This window comes from Pinus tabuliformis, chromosome 5_2 (assembly GCF_031772625.1).
Source record: "Pinus tabuliformis cultivar Carrire ecotype Pingquan chromosome 5_2, CPIR1, whole genome shotgun sequence".
Lineage (NCBI taxonomy): Eukaryota > Viridiplantae > Streptophyta > Pinopsida > Pinales > Pinaceae > Pinus > Pinus tabuliformis.
Window position 1 is genome coordinate 877,904,560 of NC_142306.1, and position 12,774 is coordinate 877,917,333.

A 12,774-nucleotide genomic window follows, 5' to 3' on the forward strand; every position below is an offset into this window, starting at 1 on the left:
TTGTTTAATCAATTTAACAAATAGAAGAAATAATATTAGTCGCTGCAGTAAAATTCGAGACGACAAATTTTCACAGACCCTCAAATTACATACCCAATTTTGCGACACAATATGATCTAGTAGACCGACTGATTTGTAATAAAATATTTTAGCCAATTAACTTAAATTAATCCCGAATAAATTTTACATAAAACTTGACAAGAACACGGAGAGGTTCGAGGTAAAGGATATATGAGACTTAATAGAATAAGTCTTTGACTTCTGTGGGGAAAGTGATTTGTTTGTGAGGAGCGAGATGGAGAACGCTAAATTTTTTATGTGCTCTGCAGCGGAAGGGATAGTTGACAATGGGACTACGCCCCATGTTCAATATGTCGGAGGATAGATTTGGAGCCCTTGCATCGTGACAGATGGATTAGAGCACTTTGGGATCTCTCCCCACCCTCGTTCGCTCAGTAGATCTGAAATGTCTATGGTCAATGACAGAGAGGTGAAGTTTTTTCTTTTTATTGTTTTTTTTATTCGGGCTAGATCTGCACCTGCTGAGTCATGCCATGGCTCACACGGATCTCTCTCCTGCAAGGCAAGTGGTTGGATCTATGCATCCACAACTACACGTGACGGGAGTTCCGAACAAATTGTTGGTGTATCTCTTTCAGCCGTCGCAGACGCTCGAGTGGCCCAGGCATTAACGGCAAAGCAGAAATCCTGTTCATTGATAAGCCGATGCACAATAAATCTACCCTTACAATGAAAGTCTGGCATAGATCTGAAGATCCTTTCGCCTCTGTATCCTCAAGATATGCCATATCACGACTTCTTTTGCATGATCTTGCATTCTGCTTCAAAATATGAGGGTTACAGAAGCCCCAAAACAACAATGGCATTCATGGATGTGATCTTTCATAACCCCATTACCTTAGAAAAGAAATTCGTATATAATTTACAGTAGAGATATCGAAAGGATGGCTCCACTCTCAATAAGAATCCCTCTCTTAAATAGATCGCAATACGAAGTGCAGGTCCGGTGAAGCAAAGGCCACACACGATCTATTCGAATTGGGGACGTTCGGATCTGAGTTGTTACCAGAGGGATCCGACGACACCAATGCAGTAGAATAGCGGATCGACAGATCTAGTACAACACCTCCAGAATGGATCATAGTTAACAGAAAGCAACTCATGCATGCACTGAGAAATGACAAATGTGAACCTCACTGGTATAAGCCCAGATTTGTCAGTAAGGAATCACCACACAACAGATCTGGTAGCAAAGAATGATCCTCAATCCTTTACAAAATCATCTGAAGACAAACTAGTGGTGTTTTTACAAAAGAAGGCTAGTGAAGCACGTGAAGGAGTTCTGATCCAAATCTTTATCAGAACATTGCAAGGGAAGACTATCTACAAGAGGATCTGGAATGGGATGCGGATACAATATCTAAAGTGTGAGATTCAAAAACATCTAGGTATATCAATTAGTATGCAAAATTTGATCCATGTAGGCCAGATACTACAGGAGAACCTCATGCTACAGGACTATGGCATTGCTATTGATTCGACCATCATCCTCAATTTGAGATTGCGAGGAGGATGCTCTAGGACTAGCTCAAAGGGTACAGGCTCTTTCAAGGACGCAATCAAAGGGAAGGTGGAATCCCAAACCAAACCAGCACCGTCTCCAAATCTACCTGGGCCCTATATCATGGAACATAAATCCCAGATACCAGCCTTGACAATCACTTTGTCTGAGGTAAATGAGCTTTATGCAGATCTCTATACCCACACAGTCATATGTAGATTTAATGAATTTTGGCCTAAATCAGACGCCCTACATCAATGGATATTTTCTACATGGACACCAAACTATGATATTCATCTATGCTCCAAGGGGTTTTTTATTGTCAGATTTAAAACAATAAAAGATAAAGACTATGTCCTAAATGAGGGACCATGGTTCTGGGGCAATGTAGGGCTCTTCATGACACCTTGGTTCCCAAATTTTGATGCTACCACCATGGTGGTATCCAAAATGCCTGTATGGGTCAGGATACATAATCTTCCACTGCATTTTTGGCACCACAAAGTATTAGAAGGAATTGGGAATTCCTTGGGGAAATTTCTTAAGATCGATGATAATAGACTTTCAAAAGGCATTTTTACCTTTGCCAAAATCTGCATTGAAGTAGATCTGAGCCAAGGTTTACCTGATCGCATTATGTTGGTTCACAACAATATTCAATGGATACAACCACTAGATTATGAAAATACGACATTCCACTGTCGTGGATGTCTACAAACAGGCCACCTTCAAAGTGCATTCCCATTAGCTAAAAAAGATCCCAAAAGAATGAAGAAACAATCAAGGCAGTAGATGAAACAGAACTTACAGAAAATACCACTAACAACAATGAACAAATCATCACACAACAGAACAAGAATGAGCATAGCTCCGCATTAATTCTGAAGTCAACCATCCCACAGCAGCAGAGTGAGCAGCACACCCTTGGGAAAGAGGTAAGTGGCAACAAACGAATACATGGATCAAAAGGCTCTGATTCTGACAAAGAAATCCCAGCAACTACAAAAGAGAATCAAATGTCCATTGTAACATCCACACCCAACACTGGTGGTTGGAAAAAAGTGGAAAAAAAGAAAGGTAGAAAAGAATAGAATAGTTTTCTAGATGTTTTTTTCTATAGATCCTGACAAATCAGGATCTGGTTATTAATTATATGCTCTTTATCATCTACAACATGTAATTTTTCTCATTATGAATAAAATTATGATTTTTCCTTGGGAAAAAGAAGACTTGACTAGAACACTAGGACTCACCCAAGACTTTGACAAAGAATTCCACCCTAGCTTTGGGGTGAGGTTGGAAGGAAAAACTATGTTGACCATCGGTGTTTATAAACACGAATGAGTTAGTGAGACGAAAAACCTCCTAGGATGAAATTTTCACCAAAATAATAGGCTTACCTAGGTTGTTACATACATACACGGTCTTACTAGCATCATTTTCACTATAAATTTGCAGAATGGGTTTACAATGTCTCAATAAACTGATTGGTTGATGATCTGATCCTTTGAAAAAAAACTGGCATATTTGCGTGGAACTTTGAAAAAAAGTGTGCAACAGGACATTGAGGGGCTATTTTCACAGTTGATGGAGGTTTTCCCACTTCTTTCCGTGGATATTGGGGTTCTTGAGGACATAGAGCTCTTGTATTGAGGGTGTGGACCTTTTTGAGGAGATGTTGCAGGTTTTGGAAATGATTTAACACCTTTTGGATGAAACATTGCACCCTTTGAAGGGAATGCTTCACTTTGAAGTCCACATACATGACATTTGAGTGAGTTGTCCACCTTTTGGAGACCAGACATACTACACATGTGAGTTTGTCATGCATCTATGAAGGACAACTTGGAATTTGAACATTATTACCTCACTTTGGGAACATGGTTGGGCATCATTTGGCTCATCAACTCATGTATCATGGATATTTTATGTATTATGACCTTATCTCTAGGGCTTGTAAAAGAGACAGGCATTTTTGTATTTTCTTAGGGATTTTTCTAGTAAAATATTGTTTGCTTTTCTATGAGAAGGGTTTTAGATCTCTTTTATAAATAATAAAATCACTTCTCATGTGAAATAATCGTTAGAACTTGTAGAGAACAACTACTTGTCTACTTCTATTTCTTTTCTTCTACATTTTCTATAGATGGATAATTAGAGCAAATTCTTGAGATGTATTGTGGATTGCTTTACAAATTTTATGGATTCTCATGACTAGGGTTTTGAAGAATGAAACAAACTACTTAAGTAGTCTCACTTGATCTTGAGGATATTTTTGTGGGTGATTATAAGTGTAATTGTACTTCTCTGGTGATGGTGGTGCATTCTCTTCATATTTTTCTTGAACAAGTCCCTTCTTGAAAGGTTTTGGAAGCTTAGTAGTGGAGTATATTCCCTTCAAATATCTTAAACTTTGAAAGGTACTAGGTGGATTTTCTAGGGTTGTAGTGGAAAACCCTAGATATCAACATAGATTTACATACATTTTCTCAAGGGAGTCCTTAGTTTGCCCCATATGCCGAAAATAATATTAAGCACTAGTCTTCTCCCATTTGGTCAACCAAAATTATTTTGTTTTGTTTTAGGGTAAGTTTAGGGTTTTATAATACCTTATACACATTTTCAACCATAGTTATCCCTTGACATCTTGATATTTGTGCATGTTCTTGACCAAAAAATTCATTTTGTTATGATAATTAGACTTACTGATTTATATTACAGCCAGGTTGGACATCTTGGTATTATTGGCTGTTATATGGCTCTTAATTTTCAGAATTTACAAGTTACATGAACCCTATATTTATCTAGTGTTTTTAGCCCTAATTTTTACTCATTTACAAATTATTCAAAGGGGTAAATTGTATTGCTGTTATAACTTGTTTACTATTGTCAATTTTCCTATTTTACACAAGTTTCATAAACAACCCTTGGTAATTTTCAGATTTGTATTTTTTAGGGATTGTTTTGTGTGAAAGTAGCATTTGATAAAACCCTTAGAATAGCCTTACGACAAATCAAAACAAATCTGGAATTTACTTTGTGTGATCACCTTATCCCTAACTTGTTTGATATATCTAATTGTTGGTGAATTGGGCAGATTCTTAGGGAAAGACTTGATTGTGTCTTGCCCTTAAAGTCCTAAACTCTACTAGGGAAGACTCCCTTATGTTGAATCCATCCTTCAATAAAACAAGGGAAGTTTTTGTCGAAACACTTGTAATGTTCCACTAGTCTTGCCACCTTGTGAAGGCTTTGCACTAAGGTGCAATATTTTGTGATAACAAGAAGAAAACCTGTCATTCAAAGAAAAGCTTTGGTTGAGGTGTTTCCGAGCTTTTTCTGTAGCTGATTTTTGTTTTCAAACTGGTTAATTTGTTGCTATCGTTTCAATGAAAGGTAGGGCAGATTTCTGGTTGTTAGGAATATCACCTCTTTGTTATCATGCATACGCATTTGAGGAGTAGGAGCACCTTTGGAAGGGCCCTTTCCAGATAATTTTTTGCAAACCTGAAGTAGCATTCATAGATAGACCCCAGCATGTCATAACCATATTATCTATCATCCCCATTCACATATATTTGAACCCTCAAAATGTCCCTTCGACTTCAATCACCCTGAGTTGATGTTTGACACTAGGTTTCCTCCCAGCTACCCCAAAATATAAACTGGGATAATTTCAAATTCCTGTTTTACTAGAGCTAATTCCCCATTTAAGCTTGAGTCTCCATTGCATAGCTTTAGTATTCCTCACCTTAAGGATACTCCCCTTGTGACAGAGGAAATCCAAACTAAAGTGGGAGAGGGTCTTGTTGTGGTGACAGTTGACAGCCTCCATTAGTTCATTCATGGTTGTGCTTGAGTTTTAGGGATTTAACACTTAAAGTGCAGATTTGGGAGGTAACAACTCCTATTTATTTTTGTTTCATCTCTTTTTATACTTTGCATGCTCGGAAATTGTTCAGCAATTATTATCTATTTGTTTCTCATCTAAAAAAAATTCTAACCTATCGACCAGGAGTTGGAAGCATAATGAATGCTGCAATGGATCCCATTTTTATGTTCACCCTTGGCTTTGGCGTGAGTGGTGCAGCTGTTACTACTGTCGTATCTGAGTAAGCATCTAATTCAAATAATCATGACTATCCATATTTCATATAGTTTTCCTTAACTGTACAATATTTATCTACATGGCAGAAGGCTGAGTTAGTAGGTGACAAAGTGATTTTTTGTTAGGACAAAATTGAGGTGAAGTTGTTATGGCCAGAATATGTGCTATGCATGTTCTCTTGTACAATCAGAGCGAATTTAGTTAAATTTTTCCACTGTAATTTGTCTTTTTTCTTAAATGAAGTAAGAGGAATCTTTTACTTTAGTGTTCAGAAATACTTTCTAAGGATATGAAATTTATGGTTTGGGGAAAAAACTTGCAGATATTTCATTGCTTTTGTGCTTCTTTGGAACTTGAACAAGAAAGTGATTCTTCTACCACCAAAGATGGAAGAACTACGGTTTGGTCGCTACTTGAAATCTGGTAAATTCCTTTCCTGATTTAAGTAGGCTATTCGTCCTTGCTACTTTTTCATTGGGCTAGTTATATCTGTATAAATTTCATGGCTATGTTAAGAGTTACAACTATTTATTATATTTCCACTACCCTTTAGGTGCGTTCAGGATATCTTTTATTTTGCAAGTTTTCTATGCCCTATATCCTGATTTTAGTTTAACATGATAGTTGCATTTCTTCCTTTATTGATATCACTGGATAGAAAATATATAATTGTGCTTGCTATTTTACATTCAGATTGTTAGCTTTGATTCTTGAAGATTGCATTTTTACTTTAAAATATACCTCCCTTATGACATTGCGTTATTTTCGTTGGAAAATCAGGAGACTTATTAATTATAGATGATTTCCTTTAACTTGATAATTACTTGTGATTTGTGTTGGCCTTTTATTACTTTATTATATCTTTGTTCATCAAGCAATTACAAAAACCAAGAAGATCACAACAAGACGTAGCACACAAGATATAGGCTCCAAGCCAGGGCAAAAGCTCTCCAAGGGGAAAACCTAGAAAAATGCTTCTCTTCTTCTTTATAATCTACTTACTAAGAGACGTCCAAGATCCAAAGACCAATGCCAACAACCCTACCAAGCACCAAGTCAGCCCCCTGCAAGATCTTCTCCAAGGTAACTTTCAAACTTCGAACTATTACAACTTCGTCCCAGAGTTTTGGCCCTACAATTTCGGGCTCATGCAAATGCAACTTCACAAAAACCCTAGCTTCAAGCGTGAGAGAGAGAGAGAGAGATCTAGCCCAAAAAAATTTGCTTTTTCCTTCCCTTCTTCGTCCTTCAATCTCTTCTTCACCTTCGCTATTGCAGATTGAACTTGACTTGAGTGAATGATCCAAATGAGGTCGAGCTCCTTGTATTTATAGCCTTCTTGAGGGGTCGAATAACCCTTCCTTACGCCGACATGATTTGCTCCTTGGCCGAATTGGTCTTGGGATACAAAAATGGCATTTTCTTGATAACATAAATATATTTATTTATTACAATGAGTCCAAATGGGACTATGACGCATGACCAATATTATTCTTTATCTTATAAAGATCCCAAAAGACCTAGAAAACCTAAAAGCACAAAGAACATGCTTTTGACTCAAACTTGAGTATGAAACCCATACTCCAAAAGTAGAATATAATTTCTTTCTTTCTTTATAAAAAACATACAATGTCATGACTACAATTAAGTCATTATGAAAACCAAACATAGTTAAAATTTTCAACACTCCCTCTTGACTAGGGAGGTTTTCATAATCCCATTATATGGTACAAGGAATCTCAATCTTGAAGCATTCTCATAAGAAGAGTCAGATTGATAAGCCATCTTTTTCAAGTATCTATATCATAACCAAGATTGTCCTTGAAGGCCTTAACAGTTAACTAGACAGGCTCATCCTTATTTGAGAGCATTATATTGGGAGGCTTTACGTGAGCTGCCAAACTACCTCTAAGGCACATATTCCATCCGGATGTCCACAAGGTATGTCCTTTTAAGACTATTCTTATCTTGGATTCCCAATCTTGGATCCTCAAAGAATACTGGTCCTCTTCGACCACTCTTATCTTGAATGCCCTACCTCATCCTCAAATAGCATCGGTCAATCAACTTCTTTCCCTAGATTCTACAATCTGCAAGAAGTTTCAATCTAAGATGCTTATCTAATCCCCCAGACTCCATTCTTTCTTTATGGCCTTCACTAAGACTTATGATTGTTAGTCCTAGTTCAGTGCCGACCCATAAAGACAATAACTATCCAATATCACATCCTCTCAATTAGGGAAGAGATATCCACAAAACCAAGCTTACCTCTCGGGTACTCATCTTCTTGTTTGGTAGCGCTTTAGTCAAAATATCGGCTACCTGTTCATTTGTAGGTAGATAATGCAACTTCACGACCCCATCTCATACTAAGCTTCTGAGATAGTGGTACTTTTTGTTTATATGCTTCATCCCAGCATGACCTTCCGTCAATCTTATGCAACTTTCATTATCACAATGTATCCATGTAGGGATAAGCGACCCTTTAAACAAGTCTGATAACAACTTCTTGAGCCAAACTGCTTCTCGACAAACATTGCTTGCAACAACATATTCAACTTTAGCACTACTCAAAGCAATTATATCCTGCTTTCTGCTCATCCATGAGACCATGGAAGACCCTAGGATGAAGCATCCACCTGTTGTGCTTCTTCTGTCTGTATCACTTCCACTTGTTGATTTGTGGTAGCATCGGATGTGCTTTAGCCACGAAATTTGGTGGAGAGGTTGGGGCACATGTGATCTCCAATACCCAGAAAGGGTTTGGGCAGATTCTAAAAAGTTCAGGAAATATTAAAATAATTAATATTTTTAATGGAGTCCCTAAGTCTAAACTTAGGGAAATTAAAATATTAATGTGAATTAATATGAAACTGTGTTAGAATGGTCCAAAAGACATGGATCAAGCCAGATCTAATCTTAGCCGTCGATTAGGGAATTAATCTTGTCTGTTGAATCGTCAAAAGGAAAAGTATAAGAGGAGGTTTGAGGGTCACTTGGAGAACACACCAGATGATCAATCATTCTATTCTCTAGAGCGGGGTTTTCTAAGAGAGATAGAATCCGTGATCGAAGAGCAGCTGAGGGGCATTGAGTACAGAGAGACAGAGAGGCAGAGATAGTGTTGGAAGAGCAGCAGAGCAGCCAGAGATAGTGACGCAAGAGTAGCCAGTGCTCATGCAGGGCCACGCAGAGCACTAGAGAGGCCAACATAGCTGATGCAGAGGGCCAGAGAGATGATGCAGGGCCTCCTGAGGCTGACACAGGGCCAATGTTGGGCAAGGAGAGGCTGATGCAGTCCAGACAGGCAGACGTTGGGGTTTTTGGGGAAGATTTGAGTTGAGGAGTTGCCACAAGGATTATCTGGGGTTTTAGACAGGAGATTTGTTTCATATTGAGAGGTATTATTGCTAAGGAAATTCTCTGTTGGGTAGGCCAGCTTAGGCACCCAGATTGTACTCTGATATTGCTTAATAAGAAAACCCTCAGATAGCTGCACCAGTTTTCCCACATTGGGTTTTTGTGGGAACATTGGTCCAAAAATAATGGTGTCATATGGTGTGATTGTTTCTGTTTCCTTTAGTTGGTAATATGTAATATGTTGAGCATGCACTAGTGTTTAAATTCAATATTTACATTGTAAATAACTTGTTAAGTAAAATAACAAGCTGGTAGGAATAAATCAGATAAAGTGCATGGAGGGTTTCTAACTAAGTAGACTTAGAAACTTCAACATGGTATCAGAGGGTGATTACAGATCACAGGAGGACTAAGAACATCAGTCGAGCAGAGCAATAGCAGCAGGACATAGCTGTCCCGAGGTGACAAAAGTTGTTTCTAGTGGAGCAGCAGCAAGGAAGGGTGATGCAGTGCCTGCATCATCAAGGGTGTGCCGGGAAGAGGCAGCACAGAGGCTAGGGAAGGCAAAGGGAGCCTCACGCAAAGCCATGTAGAAGATGGGAGGGCTAATGCAGTTGGCTAAGGAGGTCGGGTTGCTGGTGCGAAGATTGTGCAGAGCCTAGGAGCTCTCACCTTCAGGTTGCTGGGGTTTAGAAGGCTATGGGAATATTGCAGAGTGGAGCTGGTGTGGTACTGTAGTCAGAACAATACCTGACAGAGAAAGGCCAAGAGGAGGGAGTTGTTGCCGAGGGTTTTTGGCTGAGGAACCCGGATCAGTGGTGCAGTTGCACAAGACAATCAGAGTAGGGGGCATCTCGACAGCGACAGAAGGATTTCTAGGAGGGAAATCAGGACTCAGAGGGAGTCCAGAAGAGAACTTACAGACGGGAAGTAGAGACTCAGAGGAGTCAAACCAATGTTGCACGAAGCGGGAGCGAAGCGGAAGCGCGGAGCGCGGAAGCGTCATTTTCCAAAAATCTAGGGAGCGAAGCGTCCGCGGAAGCGTCTGCTATATATATATATTTTTATATATTTTTTTGCATTTATACTCAAAAAAAACATCCCAAATACCAAATTAATTGTAGAAGACATGAAAACATGCATATTTTTGCATAAATCAAGATAGATATGGCATCCATGATTCCATTGTAGTTACTAGTATGTACAACAATCATCTATATTCTAGCTATTACAAACATACATCAAATTTTTAAGCATATTATAAAACATAAAACATTTAAGCATATTATAAAACATAAAACATAGAGCATATTATGATTTATCTAGCAAGTGAGCAACTGTCAACATTTGTCATGTCCAAAATTCAAATAATAATGTTTACAAAATATGTCACTTGGTCACCGCCAAGCCAAAAAGGTTCAAAATTCAAATTCACAAGTCTACAAGTCTAATGAGTAATCTATGACAAAAAGAAGTAGATTGTGAATATATCTACTAATCTCTCCTCCTTCCACCACGAATAGAACGTGATGGCGGGCCTCCACGTGGTGGCAATGAAGAAGATGGTCCCTGTGTAAGTCGTGACTCTGGAACTGATGAAGAAGAACCCCCTGCCGTTGGTGTTGAACCATGGAACCTAGAAACCAAGGGACCAGATGGGGGTGGGGTGGTGGCATATCAACACCCGTGTCATCATCCTAGAATCGCTCAAAAAATTCATGCAAAAAAAAAAACACTAGTTAACAAAAAAATTAAAAACATGAATTAGAGAAATGCTTTATAAGGGAAAATTGGAAAATTCATACCACAATGGACATACCTGGATAAGAGAATCCTCTAATTGCTCTAGTCGCAACACTCCATCCTCCAAATTGGGCTCCTCTGGATTCTTGTCCCAAGTCAACAAGTCTTTATTAGACTTTGCATCTTCACAGTAATGGGACAACAATCGCAAGTTGTAATGAACATAAACCAAGCTCTCTGCCCGGTCTAAATTCAACCTGTTCCTTTTAACACTGTGGATGAAAGAATAAGAGCTCCAACACCTCTCTGCAGAAGAAGTGTTTACCACCTGTGATAGCACCCGCAATGCCAAACTCTGTAGAACTGGAGTAGGCCCTCCATGCATGTTCCACCACTCAAGAGCAGAAAAATGCTCTCGATCTTGAATTGCATGCATGCTCGAAAATGGACCAGTGTTGCTCGTATAGTTGCTCACCTGTCTCCGTACCAATGCAGCCTCCTCCTCATCAGGGATTAATCTACTCAATGCAGCCATATATTTTTCGTGAACCTCTTTATCTTGGTGTGGTTTTCTCCTGACTCCCCCCCCAGGTGCTGGTTTTGAAAGCCATGATGGATGATAGTATTTAGGTGTCAAAACATATGCTAATGCATGCAATGGAACATTTAGCATATCCCATCGGTTTTCCACCTCTTCACGAATATAATTGTACAAGGTGGTATCTCTAGGCTCAACAATGTCTTTAATCTGCCCCAACATGCTATCCATTTGCTCATACACCTCCCCAATTACTGGTCGATCTGAATCTGCAAACTTGATCATGTAATAAATTGGTTTGGTGAATTGCAAAACATATTTAACCTGTGACCAAAAGTAACTGTCAAGAACAGTGTCCTTGACTTCATTAGCACCATCTGTATTGACGTTAATTTCATCCCATGTTTCAGCACACACCAGATTAGTTAAAGCTTGTCTCACCCTCACTAGCCGCCTAAAGGTGAGGTAATAACTAGCAAATCTTGTCTTTGCAATTTTAAGCAATTGCAACTTGGAGTAAGTGCCATAGAAGTAGTTTACCCTTGTATGCCCTGTGATGAATTTAATGAGCTGCTTCCCTTTCCTGTAAACCTCAGCAATCCACCCACAATCTTTGTGTTTCACAATATCATGCATCAAAAGGTTCAATGTGTGAACCAGGCACCCAGACCAAAAGATGTGTGGATGAGTACGCTCAATAATTTTTCCTGCTAACTTACAATTTGCTGCATTATCTGTGATCACTTGAACCACATTATTCGGACCAACATCTTTGATTGATTTCAATAGGAGATCTGCAATGTTTGGTGCAGTTGCACTGATGGAGGAGGAGTCATGAGATGCAATAAATACTGCACCACTAGAAGAAACACCAAGAACATTTATCAAATGTTGGTTTCTAATATTTGTCCACCCATCTGATACAATGGATACCCCAGAATCCACCCACTCATGTGTAAAACGTGTCAAAGCTCTTTGAACCTTAGCTTTTTCTCTTTCTAATAACACTGTTCTAGCTTTCTCATAGTTGGGGGCCTTGTATCCTTTTGGGGCTTCATTGATGGCCTTTACCATTTCATGCCAATAGGGAGAGCGAAGCACATTGAATGGTACACCGCAAGCACAAAGAAAACGGACTATCTTTCCATCTACATCATCCCTCCCAGAAACATTAAGGAAATCCCCTATTGTTTTTCTACCTCCAGAGGTTGCAAAAGTACCATGAGGAGATGGGCAACTACCAAATTTAGAGGTTGCACTTGATTCAGAATGAGTTTTTTGTTTCTTGTTTTTTCGTTGTGCAGCCATCTCTATTTTGATGTATTTTTGTCTTTGTTCACTTGAAATGTTTGGGCAAATGGTTACCCCCACAGAACCCTTTTTTTCATCACTGTCTAGCACCCCACAAAGATGCCTCCTCAGACGGGTATATGAACCCGTATA

General features: G+C 38.9%; 1 protein-coding gene across 4 annotated transcripts in view; it reads left to right on the plus strand.

Moving 5' to 3' along the window:
- Positions 1-12,774, plus strand: part of LOC149162106 (protein DETOXIFICATION 44, chloroplastic-like) — a 559,183-nt gene that overhangs the window by 239,515 nt on the left and 306,894 nt on the right. For all 4 annotated transcript variants that reach the window (XM_089437140.1, XM_089437141.1, XM_089437139.1 and 1 more), the window contains exons 6-7: positions 5,598-5,694; positions 6,013-6,113. In XM_089437140.1, the coding sequence (XP_089293266.1) occupies positions 5,598-5,694; positions 6,013-6,113 (198 nt within the window). The remainder of the gene's footprint in view (positions 1-5,597; positions 5,695-6,012; positions 6,114-12,774) is intronic.